The following is an 18,556-nucleotide window of genomic DNA, read 5'->3' as shown; positions in this document are numbered from 1 at the left end:
TAATTTTCTTTAGAGTAAATTTCTTAGAGTTATATTAAAGAGTATCCTCTAGTAACAAGTACATTACCTAATGAGGGTAATTTAGTTATTGACCCAAGAAGTTGTATAGAAATAGTTTATGTAGTTTTCTTCCTTAAAAAATAATTTTCTTTAGAATTATATTAAATATTATCCTCTAGTAACAAGTACATTACCTAATGAGGGTAATTTAGTTATTGACCCAAGAAGTTGTATAAAAATAGTTTATGTAGTTTTCTTCCTTAAAAAATAATTTTCTTTAGAGTAAATTTCTTAGAATTATGTTAAATAGTATCCTCTAGTAACAAGTACATTACCTAATGAGGGTAATTTAGTTATTGACCCAAGAAGTTGTATAGAAATAGTTTATGTAGTTTTCTTCCTTAAAAAATAATTTTCTTTAGAGTAAATTTCTTAGAGTTATATTAAATAGTATCCTCTAGTAACAAGTACATTACCTAATGAGGGTAATTTAGTTATTGACCCAAGAAGTTGTATAGAAATAGTTTATGTAGTTTTCTTCCTTAAAAAATAATTTTCTTTAGAGTAAATTTCTTAGAATTATGTTAAATAGTATCCTCTAGTAACAAGTACATTACCTAATGAGGGTAATTTAGTTATTGACCCAAGAAGTTGTATAGAAATAGTTTATGTAGTTTTCTTTCTTCAAAAATAATTTTCTTTAGAGTAAATTTCTTAGAGTTATATTAAATAGTATCCTCTAGTAACAAGTACATTACCTAATGAGGGTAATTTAGTTATTGACCCAAGAAGTTGTATAGAAATAGTTTATGTAGTTTTCTTCCTTAAAAAATAATTTTCTTTAGAGTAAATTTCTTAGAATTATGTTAAATAGTATCCTCTAGTAACAAGTACATTACCTAATGAGGGTAATTTAGTTATTGACCCAAGAAGTTGTATAGAGGTAGTTTATGTAGTTTTCTTCCTTCAAAAATAATTTTCTTTAGAGTAAATTTCTTAGAGTTATATTAAATAGTATCCTCTAGTAACAAGTACATTACCTAATGAGGGTAATTTAGTTATTGACCCAAGAAGTTGTATAGAAATAGTTTATGTAGTTTTCTTCCTTAAAAAAATTTTTCTTTAGAGTAGATTTCTTAGAGTTATATTAAATAGTATCCTCTGGTAACAGGTACATTACCTAATGAGGGTAATTTAGTTACTGACCCAAGAAGTTATATAGAGGTAGTTTATGTAGTTTTCTTCGTCCAAAAATAATTTTCTTTAGAATAGTTTGAGTTTTTTTCTTTAGTCAAAGTAATGGTAGGCCTAGAGTTGTTACGATTTTTTTTTAGGTTGCCTTTCAACAACAATTTTACCAAGTTATTTAAAAAACAAAACAAAACGAGAAAACCAGAACAAACTTCAAAAGCTTTTACTTTGAATAAGAACTGTTTCAAGTGATCAGGCCCTGCCTCAAAAATTTGCTCAAAATGCGGCACTGGCCATCGTCTTTTAACACAAATCTCATTGAGGGAAGTCACAGGATGTTTGCCAGATATGGATTTGGCGGCTTTCGTAATTGGCAGTCGACATGGTTTTACTTCCTCTCGAGATACAAGACCTATTTCAAAAAAAGAATACATTATACAGATTTGTCAAAAAAAATTTGAGCTGAAAAAAAAACAAAAACAAAATATAGCAGGACTCAAAACAGCAGAGATAGGGAGAATACAGAGGAACAATCCCAGAAAGGTAATAGAGAAGGAAAGGGGGGGGGGAGTGAACGATTGAATGCACAGCCCTGCAACCCCTGTTTTCACATTTCGTATAATTAATTTTGAACGAAATGATCTAACGTACATCTGTTGCAGTTTTTCATCTACTTCATTCTTTATGATTATCTTTCAAGTTATGTTACTCGGTCTCTAAGGCAAGCCCCTCAAACCAAACCTTGAATAAATTCTGGGAAGAAACTCTGGCAAGTTGAATTGAGTTGGGCATAGAGATGGCTCCCGAAAAAAGACTCACAAAAATTCTAGAAATATTATTTTTTGAAACCTTAAACCATCATTTTTTATCCTTTACCAGCTCTTTAAAGACAAAGAAAAATTCCATCCAGCTGAAAATTTTTATTGTTGTTGATCAGATCAATACTTCAATACTTCCATGTAGAGAAAGGAAGAAAATAATTTATTTATTAAAATGTGCGCATACAAGTTTATATCTCCACGGGAATAATTTGGTTTTCTTATTATAGATTGCGCACAAAAAATCAAGGTGCGAGGCTTAAGGTTTATATAGTCTCTACAAAAAATATTGGCATAATATCTTTCTGCAATCCAACGGTTTTAAAGTTTCAACATAAGATGGATGACATTGGTATACAAATTGAAATGATGGATTGATCGAAACTAATGAATTTGACGATATAAGACGAAACGAGACGATAATGACGATATTCTGAAGAATGAGGATGTTCTCCTTTATTGCAAATTACAGATGTAGGGTTGCCGCAAAATCACACGCTTCTAAGAGAAGATAAACTTTTTTTTTTTTAGGTAGGGTTACAGAGTCTCACCAAAATACTTAAAAGAGACATTCGATGTAAAAGGACATCTCTTTTATTATAACGATCCCACTAAAAACAGGTCTTCATTTTCAGTATAAATGTTTACATATTTTTTTCAAATCCCTTATTAAATTATACAAAATTGAGTTATAAAATAGGGCTTTGAAGCAAGCCTATGCCAAGGTGTCAAGGCTCTGAAACTGGACGAAAAGGAAAGTTAAAAAACAGACCCTGCTTTTTGAACCTTCCTAGAAAATTACCAGCTTTGATTCTACCCTGCTCAAATACAAGAGGGACAAAAAGGAGACAAATCACAAAATTTCGCTTCTAAAATACTAGGCTAAGAAGAAAAAAAAATCCATACATTCAATTCCATTATATATATATATATAACCTTGAACTATAAATATTTCTTCCTCCCTTTTATTAAAATAAATAAGCGATTCTTAGAGCCGAATATTAGTCGGGTAAGGGCTTTTAAAGAACTTGCTTGATTGCCAAGAAAAGAAACGTCAACACTTTAAAAACTATAGCGAAGTGCCAATAATAAATCAGGACTTCACAAAATATACAAAAAAAAAAAAAAAAAACCAACAGAAAAGCTTAAAAATTGAAAAGATACAAATTAGTTTCACACAAAGTCAGATGCAGGGGGGGGGGGATTTAGGCCCCAACACCAAAAAAATATTAAGATACGAGTCTGAAAGGGCTATTGATTTGATTGGTCTACAGAAAAACTCGTTATATTTCGTGTCTTTTTTCGAGGTACAGTAAGGTGTATCAAGGCAGGTAGGGTAAGTAATGTGTATATTTAAGTCAGGGTAAGAAGTAGAAAATCTACTTCAGGAAAATCTAGACCTTGTAGCAACAAAAGAAGAAACGAGGAATAACAATTTGGAGAAACTATTTGCGGAAACTATTATTGTCAATGTGTCTGCATTCCTTTTCATGATATTTGTTTGTCTTTTTTCACATACTGACGTTCGCAACAGAATTTTCAGATGGGCTTTGTCCGTCATTTCATACATTTTTTTTTAGCTGAGCCTATCTAGTACAGATTTTATTTGAAATACCCAAGGCTTAGACTTCTTTGTCTCTTATATCTGACTATAAGTCATTTTGACTGGCCTGTACTCTGGCAAATTTACCAACTTCAACCAAAAACGGCCTTTTAATATATTTTAATAAGCATTAAGCATGACGATACTAATATCACCTCTAATAGCAAGTGTATGTGTTATAACATACTGAACTAAAAGTCTTTAATATTCTAGAGCTGTATTGGTTTAACCTGAGGTGTTCGTTCATAGCCCAGAGCTCTGATCCGCAACTGATGGTAGGTGCAAATTTTGAAGGAAACAAGAGTTAATGATATATATATATATATATATATATATATATATATATATATATATATATATATATATATATATATATATATATATATATATATATATATATATATATATATATTTAGATGGTTGGCCGAAAAGAACAATCTTCGGCAATCTGTCATCCTTCATCCGCACAACATGCCCTAACCACCTCAACCTTTCTTTCATTATAGACCTAGAAAGCGTTATTGAACCACATTTTTCATATAGCCTATTGTTTGAAATACGGTCAGTCAGCTGGGTACCCAGAACAATCCTTAAGCAATTTCTCTGGAAAATATCTAGCAAATCTTCATCCGCTTTTCAGAGCGTCCATGCTTCAGAGCCATATTTGACAACTGTCATCACTGTAGCTTCTGATATTCTAATCTTGGTTTGCAGACTTATCTTCCTATTCTTCCAAACTTGTTTTAACTGTGTAAAAACACTCTGAGCCTTGGCTATTCTACTTTTAACATCTTCACTGCTCCCTCCATCTTTACTAATAATACTACCAAGGTAAGTGAAGCTTCCCACCTGATCAATCTTTTCATTACCCAACGTCACCTTTTCATCTTCACTTATTCCTAGCCTTAGTTACTTAGTCTTCCTAACATTAATTTTCAAACCAATACTAGCACCCTGAACTCGCAAAACCTCTAAAACTTAATTCATTTTGCTCAAACTTTCATCTAGGATGCTTAAATCATCAGCATAATCCAAGTCCAGGAGACTTTTTCCTCCCCATTTGATTCCGTGGTCTCCCATTGCCTTTCCTGTGCTCCTTAAAACAAAGTCCATCAAAATAATCCATATAAAGGGGGATAGAACACAACCCTGCTTAACTCCTGATTTAATACAAAACCAGCTGCTAACCTCATTTCCTACCTTAACCGCAGTAGTGTTATTCTCGTACATAGCACTAATCACTTTAATGTATTTGTCTGGTATACCGTACAAGAATAAAACCTTTACTAAAGCTCCTCTATCGACAGAATCGAACGCTTGCTCATAATCTATAAAAATTAGGACCAAAGGTGTTTGAAAACTTAGGCACTTCTCAATTATTAGCCTAAGAGTGAAAATTTGGTCAAGACATCCTCTACCTTTTCTAAAACCGCACTGCTCTTATCTTAAAACTTTGTCTAAGGCATCTCTCAGTCTAAAAAGTATCATATTACTAAGTAATTTGCTAACTACAGAGACCAGACTAATGCCTCGATAATTACCACACTCACTTTTATCACCTTTCTTATAAAGTGGCTTAATTAAGGTTTTCATAAAATCGTTAGGTACTTCCCTTTTTCAAAAATCATATTCATAATCTTCAATAACTTATTTCTAACCTGACAGCCACCATATTTAAGAAACTCATTTACCACCCTATCAGCACCTGGAGCCTTATTATTCTTTAATCCTTTTAGTACTGTTGCTAATTCCTCCTCAAAAAAACAAATCTTCCTTCACATCCAAGATATCACAAACTTTTTCATTTTCCTCTATATTTTTTCCTGCAACTCTATCTCGGTTAAGCAAGTTCTCAAAATGTTCGGCCCATCTCGCTTTAGCTTTTTCCTTATCGCTAATTGCCACCCCATTCCTATCTTTAACTGGGACAAGTCCGGATTGACTACTACCTCTCAATTTGTTAACGTGCCAGTACAATGTTTTACTATTATGCCGTCTAGCTGCATCATCTAAATCCTCGGCAATTTTATCCATTGCCTCCACTTTACACCTCCTTATTTCATATTTCAATACTTTCTCCACATTCTTTACATTTCTTTGGTTTTCATGGGATCTGTCACTCAGATAATTCTTGTACAAGTCCTTTCTCCTTTCTATTAAACATAAAGCTTTTTCACTAATATTCTTAGCTGCAGTTCTAGCTTTCTTCTCTAAGACATCTTCAGCAACTTCACAAATTATTTTTCTAAAATTATTCCAACCATCTTCCACGTTATCAAATTTTAAACTCTAAAGTTTAGTATTCAACTGTTCCTGGAAATTTTCTCTCAAATTCTCATCCTGGAGCCTACCAACATCATAACTTCCCGGGAGGTAGTTACCCTTCCGATATTTCAGCTTTAAATTAACCCTTGACACTACTAGATGGTGATCTTTACTTTTAACATCAATAACAGCACTCCTATATACCCTAGTATCTTGTATTGATCCTGCCAGTCTTCGGTTTACTATAACATAATCAATAAGGTTTGCTGTCTTACCATAACGTGAATACCATGTTAGCTTATGATCCATTTTATGACCAAACACCGTATTGATTATAACTAGATTGTTATACCTACAAAATTGCAAAAGTCTGTATCCATTACTGTTTTCTTTTCCTACACCAAATTTACCTAAGCTGGGATACCATCTATCCTTATTTCTACCAACCTGGGCGTTAAAATCTCCCAGTAATAACACCATATTTCTACCTGGGACCTTGTCTATTTGCTCCTGTAACTGTGAGTAAAATTCATCTGAGTCACTAGTATTTCTATCAGTTGGTTGTACAGTGATATATGTTACTATAACTAATGCCCTGAACTTTTTATTCATAAAATCAGCAATTAGCATTACTCTATTATTAGAACCTTCCCAGCCTAAATATGACTTAGCTGCTTCCTTATTCATCATGAGCCCTACCCTTTGTCTATGTGCCCCATCCTTCCTGCCTGAGTATTCAAATTCTATATCACCTAATATATATATATATATATATATATATATATATATATATATATATATATATATATATATATATATAAAATATCAGATTACCTTTTTTGTCCATTTTTATGGCAAGAGTAAGAGGCTCAAGTGTTCCGTCTTTATTCCGTCCAAGTCCTTCTCCTTGTTGCCAGCCCATTTTCTGGAGCAGCTTCAAACCAGGGCCAGATGTGACTGGTGCAGCATTAGCAAACTGGGCCTAATAATTCATTCTGAATTTTAGTAACATTTTAACTCCATCAACACACTTGGTAGGAAAGATCTTAAATCTTTTTGCAACTATTAGTCAAGGTCAGCTACAACTACCTATTAAAACAACTAGGGTCTATCGTCCTGACTATTTATTTTTCCATCAGGATTTCCCTTTCGTTTTATACACTGCCACGTTAAAAACTACATATTTTTACGAAATATAAAATAGACTAGGTTGCCATTACCATTCCCCACTCCCATGATCCACTTGGTCTAGTTAAATTAAGAAGCAATGTAATGAAGCTTTGTAAATTTATGCGCTCGTTACGTCAAACACAGGTGGCCTAGACAGAGCTATAGCCCTTCAAACTGATAACTTTCTTCAAAGAATAAGCATTAAAAAAATACTAGTGTTTATAGAGGGAGGCAGGTTTGTCCAAGGGAAAGTTTAGCCCCTATGCAATGACGAAAAATTTGGCCAAAAATAAGTTAACTTTTTGGATATTGTTTCTATCAATATCGGTTATATATAGACTGCTCAAATTCCAATGTCTGCGTAAACAGAAAACAATTAAACCAAAATTCAGTTTAAAACATAAACATTTAAGTGTCCTTTAACTTGTTTTCATTTTCTATTATCTATAGTAAATCCCTATTTTCACTCGGTATTTTTTTTATTATAAATAATAAATACTTATTTGTTTAACAATACAATTTTAATAATCAAACAATAAATAATTCAGCAACTTTAATAGTTTATTATAATAATTTACGCATGTCAGCATAATTCCAACTTCCAATCATTTATTGAAAATCAAGTGAGGGCCTTAAAACTAAAATACAAGATGTTATTCTTGCCTCATCGTTTTTGTCTTTTCACTTTAAAAATTTTTTTGCGCATGTATTTTAGAAACAGAACATTAAAAACTGTTATGCTACTGTCAGCATTTCAATTTATATCGTTGAACATCTAAGTTGAGCAGAAATAAGAAACATATATTTCGATTCAGTCAATGAAATCAATTTATTGATTTTAGATTAAATGACTTAGTTTTGTATCAAATTGCTCGCTAAAAGAACAATTACTCAATTAGTAATTGCGATCTTCGTAAATTTTACCGAATGGCTATCTGATTTATGCCGAATTTTCTGCAGAAATCAAGAATTTTGCTAAATTTCGACCGAATTTGCAAAATTTCTGCCGAAATTTTCGTCTTCAGCGCCTGAGCGTTGCACTTTCATGCTTAGAACTAAAACCCAATTAACAACACTTTTAAATAAACTATTAAGTATTATTACTTTTGAGTGCAACAGCTTAGCGACTAATTGAAGAAAAACACTTACTTTAGAAGCCCAGGACTGTGGGGCGGTAGAAAAGTCAATGAAATTTGGAGGTTTATTTACTTCAAATTCTCTCTCTTTGCGATAAACCCATTGCCTCGTCTAAAAAAAAAACTTACATATAACCACTAAATCTGTTTAAGTTAAGGTTAGATACAGATGAAATTTTATGAATTATCCTTCTTTCTCCTTGGATTTAGTCACCGTTGCTAGTCAACTTTTTCAATTTAATGCAAGGTTTGATGATCACAGGTTAGGTTAGAACAGATTAGGTTTGATGAGGTTATTTAGATTAGGTTTTTAACCCTTTTCTGACATTTAGCACCAAATTTAACGTAACCTAACCTAATATAACCTAAACTAACATAACCTTATATTATATATATATATATATATATATATATATATATATATATATATATATATATATATATATATATATATATATATATATATATAAGAACACTAATTACCACACACAATTACGGTTATCACGCTCTTTGAAGTCCACTTGGAGCACTGTCGATTTCACTTTACTGAAAACTAGAAAAATTGCTTAAAATGAAAATTTTATTGCACCAACTAGTTTTATATATATTCTCAAAGAATGGATTTAAAAGGAATAAAATATTGACACAAATATAAATTTGCCGTGAGGCACGAGCAATATTTTGTTTTCTTTTTAAATGTAATAATAATAAAAGATATATTTAGCTGTCAGCATAGCCCAAATGACTCTCTTTCCCTAAATGGCTGAGAAGATGACAACAACACACATATCTTAGCAATTTATGCTATTATTTGGTATCACTGCTTCATCTTTATATCTATCGTTTTATGTTTTATTACAGGTCTTTAAATTTCGTTGAATTTTTTTTTTTTCTTTAAGTTTTTCAGTTATTTCATGCACTTCTTATGACAATTGTATTACAATTGATGATAGTTGATGACAATTGTATACTAATACAATTCCTGTAAGAAAACAAGGAACTAAAAGCACTATTAACTATAACGACTTAAGAACAAAAAGAAGTATCTAATAAATGCTATTGCAAGATTTTGACTCATTATCTTACTGTAAGGTATAAACAATCTTAACCTGAAAACAATTGAAAACCCAAGAAGTTCAATGAAGTCAGCGCCGAAGTTTTTACAAATATTTAGAACTTCCTTGCTTACCTAGGTCCCAGCCATCCTCACGAGATGTGTTGGAGCTACTACTCTTGCCAATTCATGCACAGAGGCTCGGTACTAATTCCTGTCTCGTGCACTAAAAACTGAAGTATTTCAACATTGTCAAAGTTCTTTGTCCACCGTCTTCGTTTCCTGTCCCGTGGAAACGAAGCTCTCTTTTTACTTCAGAGCTATGGTAATTGCCAGGGAAGAGCAGGCTTCCTAAGCACATGACTTTCAATGGTTCACCGTTTCCACTTGTAGATTGCCAATGATGACAGCGGTCGGCTATCTAGTTCAAATCTCATAAGTCACCATAGCTTTGGCATTGCTGGCATTGATCTCCGTCCCAAACGACTTGGTGATGCCTTTCAGTCTATCGACTTGTGCCTGCAGTTACTTCGAAGAATTGGCTAGCTCTGATCATCAGCGAGAACAAGATTGTCCATAAGCATCCCTCCTATTTTAGCACCATGTGCCGAACATATCAGTGACACAACGGCATTTAGAAAGTTTGAAGAGGTATGGTGATAATAAGCAGCCCTGAAGTACTCTTGATGAAGTTGTGAACTATTCTGACAATTGGTCGGTGGTATTAATGTTTATTAGTATTTATAAATACCAATATATATATATATATATATATATATATATATATATATATATATATATATATATATATATATAGTATTGATTCTGAGTTCATTGTGTGAAGACCTCTTTTTGGATTTTGACGTAAGGATTATAATTTGTATAAACGGATTATTTCGCTGAGTGAGAATTCCCTTGGGAACTGTGGATTTCCATATTAATGTTGTTATGATCAGTGACATATATTGGAGAACAATAAAATTAAAATAATGTCATTGCCCTCGGGGCATGTTTTTGAAATGTCTGAAAAGCTAGTTTGGAATGCGATCTTGAACTTCATGAAAAGAGCAATAAAGGCAGGAAATCGGAGTACTGAAATTGTTAAAAAGACAATTGAAATTTTCAAAAAAGACGATATTAATGATGCAAAAACGATCCTATGGGAAGCAGCTAAAATCAAAACAAGAGTGTCTATTAAAGTAAACCCGCATGACAACGTGATTGAAATGATTCGAGTCTTTGAGGACTGCGATAAAAAAAAAATTGATCTTCCGACGTTTGTCATTGTAGAACCTGCTGAGGTCCCATATGTTCATGGCAAAGTGTCCGCCGTTCTTACTAGACAAATGAACCAGATCTCAAACAAGTAAGATGCCTTTATGAACCGTGAGAATTCCGATATACCCTCCCTGGTCCCAACTATAGATGATCCTGAAAAGCCATCGTATGCAGTTATAGTGAAAAATCCTCCTCGTGACCTAGACAAGCCTGGTCTCAGAAAGGAATTTCTTGAAAAGGTATGTGGGAATACTTGTGATAAAATTGTCGAGCTAAAGCCGAATAAAGTAAACTGGCGTGTCATCACTGCCTCAAAAGCAGATGCAGAAGCTGTACTACAGGCTCTCGCGAGCGTTAGCCCGAACATCGAGGCCAAGATTAAAGGTAGTGCCTACTTCAGAATTATTAGAGGTATCCCGGTTGATTTTCTAGAAGAGGATTTACAAGCCCTAAGTCCTAAAAGCTTTGTTGCCAAGCAAACTGGCCAGTCCCGCTCATTCAAGTTACGGTTTGAGTAAAAAGCTGATGTAATGAATGCAATAGCAAATCTGCATGCAATTAGTTTTAAGAAAATTCGGGTTTCAGAATTTTTATTCTTTCCTCCAAGGTGCTACAAATGTCAAGCCTATGGGCATATTTCTGGCATGTGTAAGAACTCTTCCATTTGTTCAGTTTGCGGTGAAAAAGGACACTAGCTCTAAAAATGATCCCTGTTCTAGGCCGAAAAAATGTGCACTATGTAATCCTGCTATAGCTACAAGTGTCCCGTAGCTCAATCTCTGCTAAAACAGATTTCGAAATAATGCTGCGTTTCTGATAAAATTCCTATTTTGACCCAGTTGCTCAAGGAATATGATATTATTTGCCTCCAAGAACATTTTTTGTCAGAAGGCAAAAGGGAATTGATTGAAATCTCGTCGGATTGCACAGTGTTTTTCTCTCTGGCAAAAATAACAGCAACTAGTGTGAACCCCTCCGGCGGCCTCGCGATTTTGACTCGCTTACCCTGTAAATTGATCGAAGCAGGGGTTCATATTCTTGCAGTTTCATATCTGAACACGTCCATAATGAATGTTTACCTACCAACAAACTATCGTAATGAGAAATCTGAGGGGAAGTTTATGGGGTCTTTCAAGAAAGTGTTTAAGCTGATCAAGAAAAACAGAAAATCCACAGTCACGCGCTCGATATTAATAGGTGACTTTAACTGGGATTTAAATGATAAAACGCTCCCCAGAAGCCAGCTCCTTTGGAGCTCCAATCCTCCTTCGTACTTATAGTTGACAAAAATGAATCCTATACCTATGTTGGCCCCAGCTCTTCAACTTCGAACCTCGATCATGTTGTTTCTTCCTTTTCGATCAAACAAGCCACTGTACTTCGTGAAGACTACTACTCTGACCACTTACCTATTTGTGCGACAATTGAGTGCAATGTCGAAAGCAAAACCTCGCAAGAGGAAAACTGGTTTTATGTTCAAGAATGGATTCACGTTGATCGTCAGTTATTATGTCCGAGTGTGACACGTTACTCAACAAAATTAAAGTTCCTTTTCACCTACTTAGTTCAGAATGCAGGTCATATTAGTGAGTACGAGATCGAAATACAGCTTACGATTTATCTTGCAGAAATCAACCACGCACTTCGATGCGCAGAAAAGTGTGAAGTCCCATCTAGACGCGTTCACAAAAAGACGGAAATCACCGACTGGTCTAAAAATCAAAGTCTTGTTGCAGCTTGTAATTCAGCTAAATTGTGGCTCCAAATCTGGAACGAATCCGATAAACCGTGCTCCGGTATAATAAACAAATTGCGTCTGAAGACAAAAAGAAAGCTCACAAGAGCCCTTAAAGACCACAAAATAATGTTGATTAAAAAAAAAATGTTGATTAGATAGCTAGTGATCCTTTACTTTTGTAGAAAAGTTTTAAACGCAGTGACCGGACTTCTGCTAATTCTATTCGTTCTGCTTTTATAGTGACGCCGTCTGATATTGAGTTTAATAAAAAAAAAAAAAAAAAGAAAAAATCTTCTGCCGGTGTTGATTTAATATCTGCTAAACACTTTGAACATTGTAGTAGTCTTTTGTTGCAGCACCTTTCGTTACTTTTTCAAATGTCTGTTTCTTCTTGTATTGTGCTTCAACAATTTTTTATTGGCCAGATTAAACCTATTCCGAAAAAAGGGAAAAAAGGGCTCCAAGATTATCGATCGAATTTGTCTATAGCCGTTTCTAGTACCACTTTTAAAATATTTAAGTCTATTTTTCTTAGAGATATTTCCCAAGTGTAGTCTGTGCCTGCGCATCAATTCGGTTTTCAGAAAGAACTTAGTCGTGAGCATGCTCTTTTTTCCCCTTTTACGGTTCTTGCAGATGTGGAAGGTTCGGGGGATTTTATTGTTCTATGTGCACTGGGCATTGCCAGAGCATTTGATTCGTGTATTATTGCCCAGATTTTGGTAGAAGCTCTAAAGAGAGGGGTTGACTTCTCATTTATAAGGTGTCTTCGATATATGTATAAACATTTTTGTGCCAAAATGAAGCGCGGTTCAGAGCCTTTTAGTGTGCTAAAGGGTGTTAGACAAGGAGCTCTCACTTCCCCAGCGCTTTTTAATAATTCAGTCATTCCAGCCCAAAGTTCTATTGAGTCCACCTGTATTTACGGGATTTTAGACGTCTCTTTACTTACGTATGCTGATGATATCCTAATCTGATTCGCACTTTCTCTGGTTGTGAGAGCACTTTCTCGAAGTTAAAACTAGAATATCAGCAGATTGGTTTAAGTTTTAATGTGGATAAAACTGTAGCTGTCGGTTTCAACCTCAAAGGATACTCTGATAAATCCCTACAACTTACTGAAACTTGTATCCCCCTCTCTAAACACCTTATTTACCTGGGAATGCCCATTGGGAATTCAATTAAGGAAACTATCAAACTTGCCATTCAAAATCTTGAAAAAAAAGACAATGTTAGCTTATGCGTCACTTGTCTCTAACGGTGCACACCTTAGTCGTTTTCATCTTTCTAAACTTTATAATAGTCTAACTGTGCCTCATCTTCTTGCTCTGTCAAATGTTCGGCAATTTTTTCCTGCTTCAAAAAAAAAATTGTTCATCGGATTTATTTTAAATTTGCTAAATTCCTTTCACATATGCCCCCTTGGACTAGCAACTCTTTTTTGTCCAAAACATTTAAGCTCATTTTCCCTTCGACAATTATTGATAAAAGAGTAAAAGATTTTAAATCTTCCGTCAGTAAACTAAATCATGATTGGTCCTCTTTATTTTTATGAGTTTTTTTTATGTCTTATCTTGTGATTATGATATATGATTTGTGATTATGTCTATGATTATTATGATTGTAAAAACTACTTATTTTTGTTCAGTGTATAAGTTTTCTTGTCTTTTTTCTTTTAGCGGACTTGCGCCCTTTTTTGTTTTGACAGGTTATAAATAAATTGAATTGAATATATATATATAATATATATATATATATATATATATATATATATATATATATATATATATATATATATATATATATATATATATATATATATATATATATATATATATGCGACGTAAACTATTTGCTGACACACCGCTGGTCAAGCAACTTAAAGTATTTGATGACATACCGCTAACCATGTGATGTCAATTCAACAAGTTTTCTTACAAATCTACTACTACTACTAACAACTCACCGCATCACCAAGCCGCCTGAGGCCAACACAGCCACGCACGCTCCTCCTCTACCTCAATCTATTCAAAGCTTCCCTTTTTACACCCGCCTACAAAATTCCCATTTCTTTTAAATCTTTCTTTATGACGTCCTCCACCCCAGACGGGGACGACCTGCTTTCCGTTTAGCCCTAGATGGTTGGCCGAAAAGATCAATCTTCGGCAATCTGTCATTCTTATACCGTAAGACAAGTAACGTTATTAACCGTAAGACAAGTAAAACCGAATGCTCAAAATTTAAAATAAATCCTGCAATGCTTTTGTTATATATAATTAGCTAAGTAGGAGATTTGAATCATTCTCTTTTGTAGATGGCGCTAACTACCCATATGATTTGGAACTTTGTTAATGCAAAGACTAGTGACGAGGTCATCAAGCAATTTATATCGGAGCTTAGCTTAACGTAAAAAAAAATCAATACTTCTATTACAACATTATCAATGTTATTGTTGTTTATAACGCATAAAAAGGGATAAAGTCTTGATTAGATTATTTTTTTTTTTTCAAAAACCCTTAAATCTTTGATAAAGATAAGAAAAATGATCATTGCTATTCAGTTGCAATTCAGTCTCTGACCTGTTAAGACCTATTTATTCTTTTAAAAGGGTTAAATCCCAGTTTTTGAACAAGTGTTGAAAAAGGATTATATTCGGAATCAATTAGATACTAAATTTATTTAGTAGTAACAAAATATTAACTGAATGCATTTGACCGCCTAGCAACAGCCTAGCGCGCGTCCGGTACTTGCCTTGATGCATTTTTGTTCATTTATTAGCCAAGAAAGATCAAAAGATTGAAAATTGTAGAGAATTGTCTCTGGCAAAACGAAAAAAAAAAGAAATAATAATTGAAGCTGTTGGAACATTAGCAGCTGGACTGAGGAACATTAAAGCTGTTTGCCGTGGTTATATTAAAGGCTTAAATACCCCGTAAAACCTTTCGAGGTAGGCAATTTTCAATTTTTGGTCCCCTTCCGACCCCTCTTTGCTGTTGTATATAGTGTTGAGGATGGTTAGAAAAAGGAAGAAGGTCAAGCAGGGGGAGGAAGCTATGGCGAATATATCGGCATCGGATACTTCAGTTTTGAATGACTCCAGCTCGCCTGATTCAAGAAGAGTAGAAACTATTTTACTGAGGTCGTTAGTTGACAACATTAGCACAATTTTGGCAACGATTCAGTCAAATACTGAAATTCTGAATGATTTATGTGCATCAGTTAAGTCTCTTGAATCTCGATTATCACACCTTGATAATTCTGTTGCTACGTCCCAAAGGAAAGTCTCTGAATTAAAACCTAGAATAGCTACTGTTGAAAGTGAGTCAAAAATGATAAAAAGTAATATATCTGTATTAGCGGAAGAAAATGTTCGTTTGGCGTCTTAGTTATCTTTATTGAAAGGAAGTACTATGAGAATAAAAAGCAGAGATACTGAAAAGATTATTGCTTTGAATGTCCCAGTTAATGACGAAGAATCAGCTAAAAAAGTGTTTATCGAAGTTGCAAGAAAAGAAGCCCAAATTCATATACTGAAAAACGCTATGAGGTTGAAAAACAAGTCAATTTTCAAGTATTCTAATATATATATTTGAATACTAATTATTTCTAATATATTCTAAATAATTATTTCTAATATATTTATAAAATAATTCTAATATAATTATTTCTAATTATCTCTAATATATTTGTGAGGGATGATGCCCCGCATTTGGTCCGAGAAGTTCGAAAGAAACTATTTGCTGCGAGGTTAAAATTACTCAGTAGTTGAGTTAATCTTGGTGATATTTGGACGCGCCAGTCTCCAAACACTGAGTCTGTAAGAGTGACTGTTGGCAAAGTAAATAAGGATTTTATGGATTCAGTTTTGGCTTGTATCCCTCATAGAGTTGATATTCATAGGGGTGGATTTGGAAGTTCTATGGAAGAGTGAATTCTTCTTTTTTTCAGTTTATTTTCTATAATTGATTTGTTTGAAGGTTGGGTTGGACACGTGAAGGGAAGAATTAAATGAAATGAAGGGTAGTAATAAAAATACGTGTGGATAGTTTTTTGTGTGTTTTTTTTTCTTTTATGTTCATTTAGTTGTAGTTTGGAGTGTTTGCTTGGTTTTTGTATTTTGGTACTTACAGTCTCTACAGATTCCCTTGTTCTTTTTTCTTTCATATTTCATGATAAATTGTCTTAATAATAGGCTATCACTACTTGAGGCTATCAAAACCCTGTACATGTCTTGAGGAATCTGATGTTATTTTGAGAGATGGTTTTGATGGCATTGGCGAAAATATCCATGAAAGGAAATCGTCTAAGTATGTTTTTAGTGTGATTTTGTGGCAAGTGATCATGTATCCCAGAATGCTTTTTCCTGTATTTCATTTGAATTGTCAAGGTTTGAATTCTTCTTATAATTATTTGGTTGAGTTAAGTTCAATAATAGGATATATTGGTATTATAAGTTTAACTGAAATATGGTTGAAGGATCATATTGATTCTTTTTGAAACCCTCGATAACACCAAGTTAAGTAAATTCAATCAATGGAAGACATTGCCTTTACAAGTTAAGTGGGATAAGTGGTAGTGACAGTGATAGTAGAGTCTATAAGAATTAAAATAGTGCTTTAAATAAACTCCTGAGGAAGGCTAAAAGAGAATATTATTTTAAGGAGTTTGAAAACTGTCAGGATAATCCAGCGAAGACCTGAATGACAATTAAGTCAGCCATTGGACATACTGCTAGTAACCCACCATATTTAAATCAGCTGAATGACCCAGGTCAACTTGCCGAAGGAATGGCTTCCCATTTTTCTAATATAGGTTGTAAAATAAAAAAATCCGATCGAAGTTTGTCCTGAGGATGGAACTTTTAAACAGTTTCTGAACCCCTTCAAGTAATATGAGCATTTGGCTTACAAAAATGACTGATCAAGAAGTGATTAATATAGGGTCTAAAATGAAGAGCAGTGCTGCAGGATCTGATTATATATCTTTGAGGAATCGATTTTGCCATTTTTTGTGCAAAATTTTGTTGATCTGGTTAATTGTTGTTTCAAAGGAGGTTCATTTCCAAGTGTCTTTAAAAGAGCGAATATTGTACCATTATCTAAAGAGGGAGACCCAAAAGATTTTAATAACTATAGACCAATTTTACTACTGCCAACTTTTTAAAGAGTGACGGAGAAATTAATATTTGTGAGAGTGGATAGTTTTTGAGTAAGAATGGATTTTTTTTCAAAACCAGTTTGGTTTTCGTAGAGCAGGATGCTATCCACTTCTTTACTACAACAGTAAATGATGGCCTTGATAATAAATTTAAAGATGATCCAGTGTTTCTAGATATATTAAAGGCAGTTGATACTTGTGACCATTTAATCTTATTGAAGAAACTAGAAAATGGAAGCATTTGCGGGAATACGCTGCAACTTTTTGCTTATTGTCTTAAAGGTCAAGTCCTTTTTTGTGAAACTGGACCATCAATAGATCATAAAGTAAGATGTGGAGTCCCACAGGGGTCCCCCTTGGGACCACTATTGTTTGCAATATATATAAATGACTTGTACTTTGCACTTGGTGGGCTGCATATTGAAGTTGGAAGGGCCCATAGACAACGGAACCCTAATCAAGCTTTATTGCTGTTTGTGGATGATACATGTCTTAGGATGGCAGCAAGAACAGAAAGGTGAATTCCTAACTATGACAAGAGATAGTATGTCAAGGATAGAAAAGTGGATAAATTTAATCACCTAAAGCTGAATTATAAGAAATCTCATTGGGTAATTTTTTCTATACAGCCAGATTATTATCCTTGGTTAAAGGAATTAAATATCGATCTTACCGTATTGAGCTTGTACCGCCTGTGAAATATATTGGTGTAATAGTGGATAAGACTCTTAGTTTCTCAAAGTACATACAACGTATATCATCTAAAATTGCTCGGAATGTAGGGATTCTGAGAAAGTTGAACTGTTTTTTCCTAGTTAATATTCTCAGATTGATATATGTTTCTATTGTCCACCCTTATTTGGTTTATTGTTGTTTGGTGTGGTCATCTACTTTTCATACACACTTGAAGTCACTACATCTCTCTAAAATTCGGCGATTCGGTTTCTTATTAATTGTGATAATCTTATATCAGTTAGAGATAGTTTAAAAACAAAATAATATTTTATCAGTTTCAGGTCTTTTTAATTTTTATGAGGTTCTGTTTATGTTTGATATATTGCATAAAATGCATCTGAATGTTTGATTGGTGTGTTTGAGAGGGATCATCCTGAATATGAGACAAGGAATTCGTCAGCAATTGGAAAA

At 33.6% G+C, this 18,556-nt stretch overlaps 1 protein-coding gene across 1 annotated transcript in view; it reads right to left on the bottom strand.

Moving 5' to 3' along the window:
• Nucleotides 1-18,556, bottom strand: part of Son (Son RNA binding protein) — a 65,619-nt gene that overhangs the window by 10,168 nt on the left and 36,895 nt on the right. Inside the window, exons 10-12 of the mRNA XM_089094944.1 lie at nucleotides 8,197-8,295; nucleotides 6,712-6,859; nucleotides 1,419-1,603 (exon numbers count right to left, since the gene is read on the bottom strand). Coding sequence (XP_088951070.1) covers nucleotides 1,419-1,603; nucleotides 6,712-6,859; nucleotides 8,197-8,295 — 432 coding nt within the window. The remainder of the gene's footprint in view (nucleotides 1-1,418; nucleotides 1,604-6,711; nucleotides 6,860-8,196; nucleotides 8,296-18,556) is intronic.

This window comes from Artemia sp. Qi Xiang Cuo, chromosome 9 (assembly GCF_049724085.1).
Source record: "Artemia sp. Qi Xiang Cuo chromosome 9, ASM4972408v1, whole genome shotgun sequence".
Classification (NCBI taxonomy): Eukaryota; Metazoa; Arthropoda; class Branchiopoda; order Anostraca; family Artemiidae; genus Artemia; species Artemia sp. Qi Xiang Cuo.
The sequence above is the reverse complement of the archived record's forward strand: the minus strand, read 5'-3'. Positions and strand labels throughout refer to the sequence as shown.